The 18,930-nt window shown below is 40.9% G+C and overlaps 1 protein-coding gene across 3 annotated transcripts in view; it reads left to right on the forward strand.

Annotated features, from left to right (window-relative positions):
* The window catches only part of LOC139746442 (constitutive coactivator of peroxisome proliferator-activated receptor gamma-like), a 119,971-nt gene extending 103,533 nt beyond the window's left edge, over positions 1–16,438 (forward strand). For all 3 annotated transcript variants that reach the window (XM_071657692.1, XM_071657694.1, XM_071657693.1), the window contains exons 5-7: positions 3,721–3,976; positions 14,057–14,243; positions 16,303–16,438. In XM_071657692.1, coding sequence (XP_071513793.1) covers positions 3,721–3,976; positions 14,057–14,243; positions 16,303–16,423 — 564 coding nt within the window. In that variant the 3' untranslated portion in view covers positions 16,424–16,438. The remainder of the gene's footprint in view (positions 1–3,720; positions 3,977–14,056; positions 14,244–16,302) is intronic.
* Positions 16,439–18,930: the final 2,492 nt, after the last annotated feature.

The raw sequence follows: 18,930 nt of genomic DNA on the forward strand, positions 1-18,930 counted from the left end.
TGGCCCAACCCACCCACATACACATGTATATACATACACGTCCACACACGCAAATATGCATACCTATACATCTTAACGTATACATATATATACACACACAGACATATACATATATACACATGTACATAATTCATACTGTCTGCCTTTATTCATTCCCATCACCACCCCACCACACATGAAATAACAACCCCCTCCCCCCTCATGTGCACGAGGTAGTGCTAGGAAAAGACAACAAAGGCCACATTCGTTCACACTCAATCTCTAACTGTCATGTAATAATGCACTGAAACCACAGCTCCCTTTCTACATCCAGGCCCCACAGAACTTTCCATGGTTTACCCCAGACGCTTCACATGCCCTGGTTCAATCCATTGACAGCACGTCGACCCCGGTATACCACATCGTTCCAATTCACTCTATTCCTTGCACGCCTTTCACCCTCCTGCATGTTCAGGCCCTGATCACTCAAAATCTTTTTCACTCCATCTTTCCACCTCCAATTTGGTCTCCCACTTCTCTTTCCCTCCACCTCTGACATATATATCCTCTTGGTCAATCTTTCCTCACTCAATCTCTCTATGTGACCAAACCATATCAAAACACCCTCTTCTGCTCTCTCAACCACACTCTTTTTATTACCACACATCTCTCTTACCCTTTCATTACTTACTCTATCAAACCACCTCACACCACATATTGTCCTCAAACATCTCATATCCAGCACATCCACCCTCCTCTGCATAACTCTGTCTATAGCCTACGCCTTACAACTGTATAACATTGTTGGAATCACTAATCCTGCAAACATACCCATTTTTGCTTTTCGAGATAATGTGCTCGACTTCCACACATTTTTTAATGCTCCCAGAACTTTCACCCCCTCCCCCACCCTATGATTCACTTCCACTTCCATGATTCCATCCACTGCCAAATCCACTCCAGATATCTAAAACACTTCACTTCCTCCAGTTTTTCTCCATTCAAACTTACCTCCCAGTTGACTTGTCCCTCAACCCTACTGTACCTAATAACCTTGCTCTTATTCACATTTACTCTCAGCTTTCTTCTTTCTTACACTTTACCAAACTCAGTCACCAGCTTCTGCAGTTTCTCACATGAATCAGCCACCAGCACTGTATCATCAGCGAACAACAACTGACTCACTACCCAAGCTCTCTCCTCCACAACAGACTGCATACTTGCCCCTCTTTCCAAAACTCTTGCATTCACCTCCCTAACATCCATGAACAAATTAAACAACCATGGAGGCATCACACACCCCTGCCACAAACTTACATTCACTGAGAACCAATCACTTTCCTCTCTTCCTACACGTACACATACCTTACATCCTTGATAAAAACTTTTCACTGCTTCTAACAACTTGCCTCCCACACCATATATTCCTAATACCTTCTGCAGAGCATCTCTATCAACTCTATCATATGCCTTCTCCAGATCCATAAATGCGACATACAAATCCATTTGTTTTTCTAAGTATTTCTCACATACATTCTTCAAAGCAAACACCTGATCCCCACATCCTCTACCACTTCTGAAACCACACTGCTCTTGCCCAATCTGATGCTCTGTACATGCCTTCACCCTCTCAATCAATACCCTCCCAAATAATTTCCCAGGAATACTCAACAAACTTATACCTCTGTAATTTGAGCAGTCACTTTTATCCCCTTTGCCTTTGTTCAATGGCACTATGCACGCATTCTGTCAATCCTCAGGCACCTCACCGTGAGTCATACATACATTAAATAACCTTACCAACCAGTCAACAATACAATCACCCCCTTTTTTAATAAATTCCACTGCAAAACCATCCAAACCTGCTGCCTTGCTGGCTTTCATCTTCTGCAAAGCTTTCACTACCTCTTCTCTGTTTACCAAATCATTCTCCCTAACCCTTTCACTTCGCACACCACCTCGACCAAAACACCCTATATCTGCCAATCCATCATCTAACACATTCAACAAACCTTCAAAATACTCACTCCATCTCTTTCTCACATCACCACTTCTTGTTATTACCTCCCCATTAGCCCCCTTCACCAGTGTTCCCATTTGTTCTCTTGTCTTACGGACTTTATTTACCTCCTTCCAAAACATCTTTTTATTCTCCCTAAAATTTAATGGTACTCTCTCACCCCAACTCTCATTTGCCTTCTTTTTCACCTCTTGCACCTTTCTCTATCATTCTATCACTCATTATTCTTGTATACACGTTCCTTGGTATGCTTAACAGACTTATTCCCGTATAATTGCTACATACATCCTTAACACCTTTTCTTTTGAATAAAGGAACAATAATTGCTTTCACCCAGTCCTCAAGCAGAACCTGTTTTTATGCAAAATTACATATCAGATGCATCCTCTCTATCACTTGTTCTCCTCCATGTTTCATCATTTCAGCCATAATCCCATCCCCTTCAGGTGCCTTTTTTATCTTTAGTCTCATTATAGCCCCTTTTATCTCCATTTTTGTTTAGGCCTTTGCAATTGTATCCACTCCCTTCCATCCTCCATACCCATACATGTAACAACTGCTGTCTCACCTCCCATATTCATCAGTTCTTCAAAATATTTTTTCCATCTTCCTTTCATTTCCTTCCTTATGACACACATTAACGTTTCCACTCTTATTTTCACCTTTTTCACCTTCTTCCGGTGCAGTTTCATATTTTCCCCAAATGTTTCACTCAACTTTCTCCCAGAATGATCATCTGCTCTTTCTTTGCTTTCCTGTATCAGCTTCTTTACATTCCTCTTACACTTCTTATATTCTTCCTTTGTCCTTTGCTGAACTTCCACTGGTACAGTCCTTACAAGCAGTTTATCATATGCCTTTTTCTTTTCCACAGCATTTCTAATCCCCTCCATCCACCATGTATTTCCCTTTTATTCCTGTATCTGACAGCCTTTTATCCAACTACCAATTCTACAACCTTTAATAGTCTTTCTCTAAAGAATGTAAACTCCACATTGTCACATGAACGATCCCTACATTCATCTGAATACATGGCCGTCTGAATATATGGTTTCTAAGTATATGGCCCTCTGTAATTTCACATGAATTTTATAAATTTCTATTTCCTTCACAGTTATATATGTCCCCAGATCTTTGTTCCTCTGCATTAGGTTATACTCTTTGTCTCTTTCCTCATCCTGGAAGTGTTTCATGATTACCCTCTTCTGTTTTCTTCCAGTTGTTCTTCATGATTTCATTCTGTTTGCTCTCTGTGAGTGATGTACTTCAGGACCTCCTTAGAAAGGCTCCTCTTGATCTTTATCCCTATTTATTCCCAGCATTTCCTGTGATATCCTTTCTCAGGCTGTTTTGTCTCTCTCAGTTCTATTAATCACTTATAATATCTAATCATATTATTTTTTTTTCTTTAGTTTTGTAATATCTTTATCCATTAGCTGTAACTTTTAATCATGTTTCTCTGTTATTGCATATAGCTTCTCATATTTAGGGTTCTCAGCCATTTCATCTCTTAGTTCTTTTGGTATCTTTCCTATTCCACATACAAAGCCCTTCATCCACATACAAATCCCCTTCATCCAGTTAGCTCAGTTTATCTGGTAGCAGTTTTAAGCTTATGATTTTTGTCCTTGCCCAACTCCATATCTGTGAGTTTGTTTGTTGGTGTGGATACTCCACTCAGTCATTGATGCTGTAAGATTTCACATATTCTCTATCACCAGGATGTTCTTGGCTGCCCAGTGTTCACCTGCCTAGATGAATGTGACAAGATAGTGGCAGAGTATGCCAAGAAGAATGGTGCCATGGGTATCCTGGGCCAGGACTCAGACTACATAATTTACAACACAGTTCACTACTACTTCTCCATCAACCACCTAAATCTAGAGACTCTTGACACTGTCATGTATGACCGAAATGCTCTGTCTCGTGTCCTTCACCTCAGTGTTGATCAGCTGCCTGTCCTCTCCTGCCTTATAGGTGAGCCAGTTGTTCTGTCATAACTGTCTTCAGTAATATGCAGTTCTCTAGAAATGCAACCCTCCTGAACTTATTTTTATTTTTGTACCACATGATTTGGAACTTACAAATTATTTATTTTGTACTTGCTCACCTTTTCCCAACTCAGCAAGGTAACTTCAAAAACAGATGGCTGAGCCTCAGAAGAAAAAGCCTTGTTTTGTTCTTTCTTTTTTTCCTACTTTCACAAAAGTGATGATACAAAAGGGGAAAATTTTCAGTCCACTGCTCCCTCACCTTTAATTGCCTTTTATGACAAGCAGAAGATGCTTAAGTAGCACTTTCTTTTTTTTTTTGTTTTCAAGGATATGTACTTCCCTTCTTAACCGAATATGTAATTGGATGTTTCATATGCATGAAGAAGTTTTAAGAAAATCAATTTGCTTTCTATGCAGGGTTTTAGAGCTAATTCTTTTTTGTATGTACACCCATGTATTCCTGCCATGATTTAGTTTCTGATCTCCATCTTTTTGCTAATTCATGTTAGATATGTTCATTGGCATAATTTTATGTATTTTTGTGCATTTTGTTAGAATGACTTTGGTCCCTATGGATGAGGATGGTACAAAATGGTTAACCAGCATTCAGTAACCAGTTTAAGTGTATTATACTAATCACACAGTTAGCTTACAAGCAAGAACTTATACAAAATGCTGGTGTAAGCATTGAATACTGTTTGCTTTTTTTTTTTATACACAGTTGCCTCTTTTGTTCTAATTAGGTAACACTGGGAATGGACAAATAGTGGCCCCATTTGCACATACCCATTTCCTAAATGTCATCTATCATGCACCGAAGCTAAAGCCTACCTCCACAGCCAAGCCTAACTGAGTTTACCATAGATTACCTTGACTGCTTCACATTCCGTGGTTCAGCTGATTGACAGGACATCCCCATCATATACCACATTGGACCAGTTAATTCTGTTCTACATATATCTCTTACCCTTCTAAATCTTCAGACTTTGATACCCAAAAGCCTCTTTCCCTCTTTCCATGCATCTCGTGGTTGGTCTTGCCTTCTATTTTTGACATATAAATCCTTTTACTCTTTTTTCCGTTTTTTTTTCATACTTGATCAACATTTCCCATTTTAGCAAGGTAGCACCAAAGACAGATTCGCTCACATTCATTCTGTGGCAGTGACAGTGTGCCAAAACCATAGCCACCCTATCCTTCTATTCAGAAACAGGCCCCACAGACTTTTCCATGGTTTATCCCGCCATTTTATATACCCTCGTTCAGTCCATTGACAATGCATCACACCCAGTAATCCACATCACTCCAATTCAGTTTCTCATGCATGCCTTTCACCTTCCTGTATGTTCAGGCCCTGATCTCTCAAAATATCCCCCCCGCCTCCCCCACCTTCCATCTCCAGTTTGGTCTCCCCTTCTCCTTTTCCCTTCCACTTCTCATACATATATCCTCTTTGAAAACCTCTCCTCACTCATTCTGTCTATGTTTCCTAGCCAGTTCAACACACCCTCTTCATCTCTCTCCGCCACACTTTTCTTATTACCACACCTGTGCCTTACCCTTTTATTACTTACAAGGTCAAACCACCTTACACTACATATTATCCTCAAGCACTTAATTTCCAACATATTCACCTTTTTCCCACATCCTCATATGTAGCCCATGCCTTGTATCCGTACAACATCTTTGGGACTACTTTACATTCAAACATACCCTTTTTGCTCTTCCAGATATTGCCCTCTCTTTCTACACATTCCTCAATGCTGCCAGAACATATGCCCCCTTCACCCACCCTTTGGCTTAATTTTGCATTCATGGTTCTGTTCGCTGCCATGTCCACTCCCAGGTATCAAACATTCCACTTACTCCTGATTTTCTCCATAAAACTTACACCCCTACTAACCTGTTCTTCACCCTACTAAATCCAATACCTTTGTTTTTGTTCTCATTTACTTCGGTTATCTCCTTTCACACACTTTCCTAAACTCTTTACTCTCAGTTAACTCCTTTCACACACTTTCGTAAACTCTTTACTCTAAACTCTTTACTCTCAGTTAACTCCTTTCACACACTTTCCCAAACTCAGACACCAGCTTTTGCAGTGCCTCACTTGAATCTGCCACTAGTGCTGTCATCATAAAACAACAACTGGCTCACTTCCCAGGCCCCCCTCATCCTCTACAGACTGCATACTCACCTGTTTATCAGACTTTCACATTTACTTCCCTAATCACCCCATCCATGAACATGGTAAACAGCCATGGTGACATCACACTCCTGCTGCAGACCAACCTTCACCTGGAACCACTCACTCTGCTTTCTACCTATTTGCATACATGCATCAGATTCTTCCACGGGGCATTTTTATCTACCCTGTCCTTACATAAGCCTGAGCTGTAATAATTACAGAACCCTGTGAACAGCCCTTTCAATCTTACTGGATTTACTACCTCACCTTTCTTACACAATCATCCCATACATAATCAACCCACCTTACACCACATATTGTCTTCAGTCATTTAACTTCAACATGTCCTTTTTTTTCTTTTGTATTACAAAAAGGAATTCGGGTTGTATCACCACCATAATCAGTGGAGGGAGGAAGGAAAGAACCACTCATTCATTTGTTCCTTCTTTCTTTCATTGCTTATAGTGACAATGCAATATGAGTTAATTATTTGTTTATTATACTTATACTTTGTCGCTGTCTCCCGTGTTAGCAAGGTAGCGCAAGGAAACAGATGAAAGAATCCACACACGCACATATACATACATGTACATTTCAGTGTATACATATTTTTTTTTTTTTGCTTTGTTGCTGTCTCCCGCGTTTGCGAGGTAGCGCAAGGAAACAGATGAAAGAAATGGCCCAACCCACTCCCATACACATGTATATACATACACGTCACCACACGCAAATATACATACCCATACATCTCAATGTACACATATATATACACACACAGACATATACATATATACACATGCACACAGTTCACACTGTCTGCCCTTATTCATTCCCATCGCCACCTCGCCACACATGGAATAACATCCCCCTCCCCCCTCATGTATGTGTGCAAGGTAGCGCTAGGAAAAGACAACAAAGGCCCCATTCGTTCACACTCAGTCTCTAGCTGTCATGCAATAATGCCCGAAACCACAGCTCCCTTTCCACATCCAGGCCCCAAAGAACTTTACCCCAGACGCTTCACATGCCCTGATTCAATCCATTGACAGCACGTCGACCCTGGTATACCACATCAATCCAATTCACTCTGTTCCTTGCCCGCCTTTCATCCTCCTGCATATTCAGGCCCCGATCACTCAAAATCTTTTTCACTCCATCTTTCCACCTCCAGTTTGGTCTCCCACTTCTCGTTCCCTCCACCTCCGACACATATATCCTCTTCGTCAATCTTTCCTCACTCATTCTTGCCATGTGACCAAACCATTTCAAAACATCCTCTTTTGCTCTCTCAACCATGCCCTTTTTATTACCACACATCTCTCTTACCCTTTCATTACTTACTCACTCAAACCACCTCACACCATATATTGTCATCAGACATCTCATTTCCAACACATCGACCCTCCCTTTGCACAGCTCTATCTATAGCCCACGCCTCGCAACCATATAACTTTGTTGGTACCACTATTCCTTCAAACATACCCATTTTTGCTTTCCGAGATAATGTCCTCACCTTCCACACATTTTTTAACGCTCCCAGAACTTTCACCCCCTCCCCCAACTTGTGACTCACTTCCGCTTCCTTGGTTCCATCCGCTGAAAAATCCACTCCCAGATATCTAAAACACTTCACTTCCTCCAGTTTTTCTCCATTCAAACTTACCTCCCAGTTGACTTGTCCCTCAACCCTACTGTACCTAACAACCTTGCTCTTATTCACATTTACTCTCAGCTTTCTTCTTTCACACACTGTACCAAACTCAGTCACCAGCTTCTGCAGTTTCTCACCCGAATCAGCTACCATCGCTGTATCATCAGCGAACAACAACTGACACACTTCCCAGGCTCTCTCATCCACAACAGACTACATACTTGCCCCTCTCCCTAAAACTCTTGCATTCACCTCCCTAACAACCCCTTTCATAAACAAATTAAACAACCATGGAGACATCACACACCCCTGCTGCAAACCTACATTCACTGAGAACCAGTCACTTTCCTCTCTTTCTACTCGTACACATGCCTTACATCCTCAATAAAAACTTTTCACTGCTTCTAGCAACTTGCCTCCCACACCATATATTCTTAATACCTTCCACAGAGCATCTCTATCAACTCTATCGTATGCCTTCTCCTGATCCATAAATGCTACATACAAATCCATTTGTTTTTCTAAGTATTTCTCATACATTCTTCAAAGGAAACACCTGATCCACACATCCTCTACCACTTCTGAAACCACACTGCTCTTCCCCAATCTGATGCTCTGTACATGCTTTCACTCTTTTAATCAATACCCTCCCATATGATTTCCCAGGAATACTCAACAAACTTATACCTCTGTAATTTGAGCACTCACCTTTATCCCCTTTGCCTTTGTACAATGGCACTATGCATACATTCTGCCAATCCTCAGGCACCTCACCATGAGTCATACATACATTAAATATCCTTACCACCCAGTCAACAACACAGTCACCCCCTTTTTTAGTAGATTCCACTGCAATACCATCCAAACCCACCGCCTTTCCAGCTTTCATCTTCCACAAAGCTTTTACTACCTCCTCTCTGTTTACCAAATCATTCTCCCTAACCCTTTCACTTCGCACACCACCTCGACCAAAACACCCTATATCTGCCAATCCATCATCTAACACATTCAACAAACCTTCAAAATACTCACTCCATCTCTTTCTCACATCACCACTTCTTGTTATTACCTCCCCATTAGCCCCCTTCACCAGTGTTCCCATTTGTTCTCTTGTCTTACGGACTTTATTTACCTCCTTCCAAAACATCTTTTTATTCTCCCTTAAGTTTAATGATACTCTCTAACCCCAACTCTCATTTGCCCTCTTTTTCACCAATTGCACCTTTTTGTTGACCTCCTGCCTCTTTCTTTTATACATCTCTATTTCCTTACAAAACTCATCCCAATGGCTCTCTCTTCTCATTCACTAATAATCTTACTTCATCCCGCCTCTCACTACCCTTTCTAATCTGCCCACCTCCCATGCTTCTCATGCCACAAGCATCTTTTGTGCAAGCCATCACTGCTTCCCTAAATACATCCCATTCCTCCCCCACTCCCCTTACGTCCTTTGCTCTCACCTTTTTCCGTTCTGCACTCAGTCTCTCCTGGTACTTCCTCACACAAGTCTCCTTCCCAAGCTCACTTACTCCTCCCACTCTCTTCACCCCATTATTCTCTCTTCTTTTCTGAAAACCTCTACAAATCTTCATTTGTTTTGATATTGTGTTTGTTATGTTTTGATATTGTGTATATTGATAAGTGGTACAAATTGGCATTGTTTCAACACAAACATGGAGGAAAAGAAGTAGGATATTTAAAGTTTTATCATGGAAACTTCTCTACTGTATCATGAAGGAACTTAAGCAATGTTGCTTTCTCTGATATGGATTATACCCAATTTATAGTTGGTTAAAAAAGTAATTTATTGCAGAAAAATCAATCAGCCAATCCCATGAGTGAGGTTTAAAATGAAAGTTGTAGAGGTGTTGGTGATAGGCAAGTCCAGTTGCACCTTGTTCATTCCTCCACTGTGATGTGTTCTTTTCCTGTAGTAATACAGTACTAGTTGATGAAAAGGGGTAGATAGTAGTTGGTAGGTAGCCACCAATAAGGGAGGTATATTACTGGTAACACCCGCCTGCGTATCAGGATGGTTAGAGATGGCTGTGTAGTGAATTAGTCCTTTAGTGGTTGTCAGGCTGCACTCCTTTTGACCCAGGTAGCTGTCTGTTCTTTCTTCCTCACCCACACATGGACTAGTGGCATTCTCTTCACAGACATACAATCTCTCCTTGTCACACATAACACTCGACAACCCCACAACTCATTCTTTGTAACTCTAGATTTTTCTGTGGCGAGTTGAGTGTTCTGTGCTAAATCTAATAACCTTGCTTTTATTCACATTCAATCTCAATTTTCTCCTTTCACACTCACTTCCATACTCAGTCACCAACTTCTGCAGTTTCTTCACTCCAGGTTTCTTTCCTCAAAATATAAACTATCTCTCCTCCCTTCTCATTTTGGTTACATTCAGGCACATTCAGACACAGCAGTCTGAGCCTTTGAGGAGGATGAGCACTCCCCACATGGCTCCTTCTTGTTTCCTGTTTTAGAAACTGAAATACAGTCTTGTCCATCAAGGAGGATGAGCACTCTCCACCTGGCTCCTTCTTGCTTCCTCTTTTAGAAACTGAAATACAAGAAGGGAAGGGTTTCCAGCCCCCTGTTCCCAGCCCCTTTAGTTGCTTTTTATGACATGCAGGGAATATGGAGGTAGAATTCTTTCTCCCCTACTTCAGGGATATTTTAAAATCTTTTTTATTATACCTGATTGCTGTTTTCCGCATGAGTGAGGTAGCTCCAGAAAACAGACAAAGAAAGGTCCATCCACTCATGCACACACATATACATACACACACATACACATACATATACATATTAACATATACACATATATATGCATATACATACACATGTACATATTCATACTTGCTTGCCTTCATCCATTCCCGACTTCACCCTGCCCCACAGGAAACAGCTGTCATGTGTAATTCACTGAAACCACAGCTTCTTATCCACATCCAGGCCCCACAGACCTTTCCATGGTTTGCCCCAGACTTTTCACATGCCCTGGTTTAGTTCATTGACAGCATTGACCCCATTGTTCCAATTCACTCTATTCCTTGGATGTCTCTTACCCTTCTGTATGTTCAGGCCCCAATCGCTCAAAATCTTTTTTACTCCATCCTTCCACCTTCAGTTTGGTCTCCCACTTCTCATTCCCTCCACCTTTGACACATATATCCTCTTTGTCAATCTTTCCTCACTCATTCTCTCCATGTGACCAAACCATTTCAATACACTCCCTCTTCTGCTCTCTCAACCACATTATTTTTATTTCCACACATCTCTCTTACCCTTTCATTACTTACTCGATCAAACCACCTCACACCTCTTATTGTTCTTAAACATTTCATTTCCAACACATCCACCCTCCTCTGCACAACCCTATCTATAGCCCATACCTCGCAACCATATAACATTGTTAGTACCACTATTCCTTCAAACATATCCATTTTTGCTTTCCGAGATAACGTTCTCACCTTCCACACATTCTTCAATGCTCCCAGAACCTTCGCCCCCTCCCCCACCCTGTCATTCACTTCCGCTTCCATGGTTCCATGCGCTGTTAAATCCACTCCCAGATATCTAAAACACTTCACTTCCTCCATTTTTTCTCAATTCAAACTTACCTTCCAATTAACTTGTTCCTCAACCCTAGTGAACCCAACAACCGTGATCTTATTCACATTTACTCTCAGCTTTCATCTTTGACACACTTTACCAAACTCGGTCACCAACTTCTGCAGTTTCTCACCCGAATTAGCCAACAGTGGTGTATCATCAGTAAACAACAACTGACTCACTTCCCAAGCCCTCTCATCCACAACAGACTGCATACCTGCCCCTCTCTTCAAAACTCTTGCATTCACCTCCCTAACAACCCCATCCATAAACAAATTAAACAACCATGGAGACATCACGCACCCTTGCTGCAAACCAACATTCACTGGGAACCAATCACTTTCCTCTCTTCCTACTCGTACACATGCCTTACATCCTCGATAAAAACTTTTCACTGCTTCTAATACCTTCCACAGAGCATCTTTATCAACTCTATCATATGCCTTCTCCAGATCCATAAATGCTACAAACAAATCCATCTGTTTTTCTAAGTTTTTCTCACATACATTTTTCAAAACAAACACCTGATCCACACATCCTCTACCACTTCCGAAACCACACTGCTCTTCCCCAATCTGATGCTCTGTACATGCCTTGACCCTCTCAATCAATACCCTCCTGTATAATTTCCCAGGAATACTCAACAAACTTATACCTCTGTAATTTAAACACTCACCTTTATCCCCTTTGCCTTTGTACAGTGGCACTATGCATGCATTCTGCCAATCCTCAGGTACTTCACCATCAACTAAGCATACATTGAATATCCTCACCAACCAGTCAACAACACAGTCACCCCCATTTTTAATAAATTCCACTGCAATACCATCCAAACCCTCTGCCTTGCTGGCTTTCATCTTCCATAAAGCTATCACTACCTCTTCTATGTTTATCAAATCATTCTCCCTGACCCTCTCACTTCGCACATCACCTCGACCAAATATATATATATATTTTTATTTGTTATTATACTTTGTTGCTGTCTCCCGTGTTAGCGAGGTAGCGCAAGGAAACAGATGAAAGAATGGCCCAACCCACCCACATACACATGTATATACATAAATGCCCTCACATGCACATATACATACCTATACATTTCAAAATATACATACATATACATACACAGCCATATACATATATACACATGTACATATTCATACATGCTGCCTTCATCCATTCCTGCCACCACCCGTACCAGGAGGGTGTGTGTCTGGAAATCCTCCTTTGCCAATTTACTTTTCGAAATGAAGGAACAGAGACTTCAGGCAGCAAAATTTAGAAGTCTCTGCATTAGCCAGTTTGTAAAAGAGTTGGCCTAGCTAGGATATTCATTTTAAGATGATCTGTTTTCACATCTAGAAAAAAGATGCAAAATATTAAGAATTATGACAATAAGTTGAAGAATTTAATTACTGTACAGCCTTTTCCAGTACACTTAAAAAAATGATAGCACACTTAACATCCAAATTTAGCTGCCTTTGTTACCAGTCGTAGAGGGCAACACAGGTCATATTAAAAGATATGTTCATCAGGGAGCCAGTGGCAGCCTAGATCTCAGAACATACAGCACTTTAACAAATGATCGCCAGATTAGGGATCACCCATATCAAATTTTTTTTGCTGTGCTCACTCTTATAGGCCATGGAATTGAAAGCAGTGGTACAGTTAGTCAAACAATATCAAACCAACAGGAAAAAGGTAATAAGTTTTGGATCATCAAAATATTATCAGCATCTAAAGCTTCAAAATAACATTTAAAATCATTCTGCGTAAAACCATCTTGACTGTCAAGTGAAAGAGAACACAGCCCCTACATCCCCATTATATCTGAAAGGCAGCCAGAGAACACAGCACATACGTCCCCATTATATCTGAAAGGCAGCCATATGGATCACACCTAAAGCACTTCTATAGCAGTCTCATGCCCAGAAGACACTTTCTGCTACAATATACTCAATTGTGTATGTGAAACGGTCTCCATGGCAACCAAGTATCATTGCAACAACATTTTCAGTATTTAGGTAAGAAGATGTTTTTAGCCATGTATCTTGTTGATGAGGTTACATATCTTGAGGGCAGAACCAGATTATAGTCCCACATACTTCATGTCTTTTTAGAGTAGTGAGAGAGCTTATCCATCTATCTTATGTCATCTAAAGAGATTAGCGTGGTTAGTTAGCACAGGGTCAGTGGGCTGTAAGGTGTTTGAAGACTTCTACAGTCCACTCAGTTGGATCACCATATGGCCGAGGACTATGACCAGGCTCACTTGCTGACAAGGGAGATGGCTCTTGTAAAACAGGTTGAGCAAGCTTGGAAGGTGTAAGGATATAACTTGGTTCACTGGACGCTGATTTCTTCACACTTACCTAATGTGTTGTGCAGCCTCTTGCTCTTCTTTAAACTGTACAGGACTCTGTGTTGGGTACATCATATATGACAGGTAGAGATTGTATATGGGGATATGAGAGTATTGTTCTGTTGTTCCTAATACTATCAGATTAAAGCAGGAAAGGAAAGAAGTCTAAATACTAAAGATGTATTTTTAGGTATCACTTGCCGTGCTTGTACTTTACAATTTCAATTACTCATTCTAGGGAATGATGTGATTCATCAAGAGGATCTTCTGTTGTTCCACCAGCAGTCATTGAAGATGGCAAGCCACCACCATCACCGCCACCACAACCGCCCCCCTCCAGAGATCCTTATCCCTAAGGTGGCCTCCTTTATCAACACACAACCCTCCATGGACCACCTCTTGCAGCAATTGCATCATCTTGCCAGGTCAGTCACACAAACCCATGCCTCCAACGCACACTAGACTTGAAGCGTGGGAATGGAGAAAATAATTAAATCATATGCATTTAAATGAATTATTTAGTATTTATTTTGCTTTGTCGCTGTCTCCCGCGTTAGCGAGGTAGCGCAAGGAAACAGACGAAAGAATGGCCCAACCCACCCACATACACATGTATATACATACACGTCCACACACGCAAATATACATACTTATACATCTCAACGTATACATATATATACACCCACAGACATATACATATATACACATGTACATAATTCATATTGTCTGCCTTTATTCATTCCCATCGCCACCTCGCCACACATAAAATAACCACCCCATCCCCCCTCAGTGTGCGAGGTAGCGCTAGGAAAGGACAACAAAGGCCACATTCGTTAACACTCAGTCTCTAGCTGTCATGTAATAATGCACCGAAACCAGCTCCCTTTCCACACAGCTCCCTTTCCACATCCAGACCCCACACAACTTTCCATAGATTACCCCAGACGCTTCACATGCCCTGCTTCAATCCATTGACAGCACGTCGACCCCGGTATACCACATCGTTCCAATTCACTCTATTTCTTGCACGCCTTTCACCCTCCTGCATGTTCAGGCCCCGATCACTCAAAATCTTTTTCACTCCATCTTTCCACCTCCAATTTGGTCTCCCACTTCTCCTCGTTCCCTCCACCTCTGACACATATATCCTCTTCGTCAATCTTTCCTCACTCATTCTCTCCATGTGCCCAAACCATTTCAAAACACCCTCTTCTGCTCTCTCAACCACACTCTTTTTATTACCACACATCTCTCTTACCCTATTATTACTTACTCGATCAAACCACCTCACACCATATATTGTCCTCAAACATCTCATTTCCAGCACATCCACCCTCCTGCGCACAACTCTGTCCATAGCCCACGCCTCGCAACCATATAACATTGTTGGAACCACTATTCCTTCAAACATACCCATTTTTGCTTTTCGAGATAATGTCCTCGCCTTCCACACATTCTTCAACGCTCCCAGAATTTTTGCCCCCTCCCCCACCCTATGATTCACTTCCGCTTCCATGGTTCCATCCGCTGCCAAATCCACTCCCAGATATCTAAAACACTTTACTTCCTCCAGTTTTTCTCCATTCAAACTTGCCTCGCAATTGACTTGACCCTCAACCCTACTGTACCTAATAACCTTGCTCTTATTCACATTTACTCTCATCATTCTCCTTTCACACACTTTTGTAAACTCAGTCACCAACTTCTGTAGTTTCTCACTTGAATCAGCCATCAGTGCTTTATCATCCACAGACAACAACTGACTCATCTGTATGTTTTTTGTTTTTTCATACTGTAAGTTGCAGTCATGGACAGAAGTCCTCTTGAAGGTCAGGTCTTCTATAGAATATAAAGGAAAGACTAAAAGATGCACAACTTTGTGATGCCCTGGCTTGCTGAGTAATTTTTAGCTTAAGCTAATGTTAGGGCACACAGCCATCCAGTTCTGAGAATAGTTTATGGCTCAGCATAAACAAAACTGTGACTGACAGTATTGAATTTTATAGTAATGAGTGTTTCAACTTTTAAGTGGCTCACTTTTCTAGGTGGCTAGAGATTTTAAGGTGTGAGGTCAGTGACTATTATCAGAGGAAGCACAGAGTCACCTTGTTATTTGGCTTGGGCTTATAGCATTCAGGATTTGGGTCTGGAGTAATGACTTCATGGTTGTTACTGTGTGTATCCAGGACTTTGTAATGAATCATAAGAAAAAGAAATAGTGAAATTAGCTTTTCATGTGACAATTCTCAGATGGTTGCAGAATTTCTACGTGTTAGCTTGAGCCACATTCTGTGACATGGAACTGCAAGTGGATGTTATCTTTTTTACTGTAGAGAATGAAACCTCTTATGCATATGACTTAATTTTCGTGATCAAACTGCGTTTAGTTGAGAATAACCAAATAATTTTATTTCATTAAAATCTTCATTTAGCCATGTCCTTTATTCTCATTTCCACTTTCACCCAGTGATATTTCTGGCACAGGGCAGTATTCCGAGATGAGGGCCGAACACATCTCCTGGTGGAGGGCATCAAGATGTATCAGTTGGACCTGGATGATGTTGATGAGTTCACAGAGAAGATTGAAGACACATCGGTAAATTAGTGACTAATATCTTTAATCATCTATGGTTTCATATGCCTAGATCTACATTTCAAGTAACTTGGCTATAGTAGAAAGTGTAAAAGGGACCCTTGTGAAAGTTCATGACTATGTTTTAGAAACTATTAAGAGCTTTTCATATATATTGTATTCAGGTAGGTAGCATGATGCATTAGGTAATCTTAAACCTTAGAATGATGCCAGGTACTTGGTAAGACCGGCCTATGTATTACTTGCTATGATTTTTTCTTTTTTTTGGCATCTCTTTAAATGTGAATACTATGGTTACTGGAAAATATGAAAGTTACTTGCTTGCATTATTCTCTATTTAGGCTAGGGAAATAATCCTGGCTCCCTTGATCAAGGTTAAACTTGAGTTCATATTTTCTCTCTTTTGCAGTCTGTCCTGCAAGCATGAGAGATTCTATAAAACATTCTCTAGGAAAATCAGGGTTAGGACCTTCCAACCTTTGGTGCTCCTGGTAGGGAAGCACAGGCTTTCCCCACCCTATACTGTCCACTCAACTATGGTAGTGGCATCTCACATGTCTTAGGCTAGCCTTCAGTCAGTTGGAGACCGCTGTAGAGATGGCATCATCAACTATCACCTTCTGACCACCTGACACGACAGAATGTGTTGCTACCAGATTGGCTTTTTCAATGAATCATTCTCTCTCTCTCTCTCTCTCTCTCTCTCTCTCTCTCTCTCTCTCTCTCTCTCTCTCTCTCTCTCTCTCTCTCTCTCTCTCTCAAGTTTAAGGAGCACTTAAAGAACTGAGCCTGGAAGTATAAATGGCTGCTCTGGACCAGGTTTTATGAAAATGTTTGATAAGTATTTTAGTATTATCTTTCTTTTTTCTTTCTTAGATGTTTGCCATTTTTGCCATTTCCTATTCAAGGGAGGTAGTTTCCAGAACAGGTGACTGAGACACAGAGAAAGATCCTCATTTGGCTCTTTTCTCTGTTCCTTCTTTAGGAAACTAATGCCTCTCTTAGTTGGCTTTTATGACAGGCAGGAAATATGTGGGCAGTATTCTTTCTCCCTTATCCTTAGGAATAGTCTTATATATTGATTGGAAATATTAAGAAAAGTTACAGAAAAAGGAAAAATCGGGTAAATTATCCATTAGACATATGAACTAGGCATGCAGTATGATCTTTCTTGTCATAGTTAGTTTTATTTTTGCTAATTAATATACTTTCTGCTGTGACCTTTGGATTACTGTTACACAAAGAACTTTTTCCAGTGCTAACAGTTCAACATTAGCTGAATCATTATCTTCATCATAAGTGCCCCAAAGAATATTATCAGTTAGCCAGTAAATGATGTGGGCCAGTACACAAGGGCCATGTCTTTCCCTGTCATGTTGTATGGATATCAGATACTAGGGTTCTTTGTGGTGCTAATTGTATTTGGTTGTCATGTAAGACATCTCTGCATGCTCACATAGGGTGCCTTTCAATTTAAGTGATGGCAGGAAGAGGAAGCATGTATAAGTACAGCTAGGGCCCCCACAGTGTGATACAGTGTGCTGTTTGGGTAAATATAACTCTGGTAATTTTTCCTGGTGCCAGTTTCTGTTGCTTGTGACATTAGGCATTTCTACAAACCCATAAAGTGCTCCTTCAAATTCAGATGAGGGTGAGATGAGGCAGTCCATACAAGTATGGTTAAAACATCCTTCGTCTCATCCCCAACAGCTTGCAAACTCACCTCTCTCTCTCCAAAACCATTGCATTTACCTCCCTAACCGCCCCATTCATAAACAAATAAACAACCATAATCACATAAAAAGATATATGTAAATTTGAATGGAGAAAAATTAGAGGAAGTGAAGTGTTTTCGATATCAGGGAGTGGACTTAGCAGCGGATGGAACGATGGAAGCGGAAGTGAGTCACAGGATGGGGGAAGGGGCAAAGGTTCTAGGAGTGATGAAGAATGTGTGGAAGGAGAGAATGTTATCACAGAGAGAAAAAATGGGTATGTTTAAAGGAATAGTAGTTCAAACATGGGTATGTTTAAAGGAATAGTTGTTCCAACAATGTTGTATCATTGTGAGGCATGGGCTATAGATAGGGTTGTATGGAAGAGGATGGATGTGTTGGAAATGAAATGTTTGAGGACAATATGTAGTGTGAGGTGGTTTGATCGAGTAAGTAATGTAAGGGTAAGAGAGATGTGTAGAAATAAAGAGTGGTTGAGAGAGCAGAAGAGGGTGTACTGAGATGGTTTGGACATATGGAGAGAATGAGTGAGGAAAGATTGACAAAGAGGATATATGTATCAGAGTTGGAGGGAACAAGGAGAAGTGGGAGACCAAGTTGGAGGTTGAAAATTGGAGTGAAAAAGATTTTGAGCAATCAGGGCCTGAACATACAGGAGGGGGAGAAGCATGCAAGGAATAGAGTGAATTGGAACGATATGGTATAACAGGGTCAACATGCTGTCAATGGACTATACCGGGGCATGTGAAACATCTGGGGTAAACCATGAAAAAGTTTGTGGGG

This window comes from Panulirus ornatus, chromosome 65 (assembly GCF_036320965.1).
Source record: "Panulirus ornatus isolate Po-2019 chromosome 65, ASM3632096v1, whole genome shotgun sequence".
Lineage (NCBI taxonomy): Eukaryota > Metazoa > Arthropoda > Malacostraca > Decapoda > Palinuridae > Panulirus > Panulirus ornatus.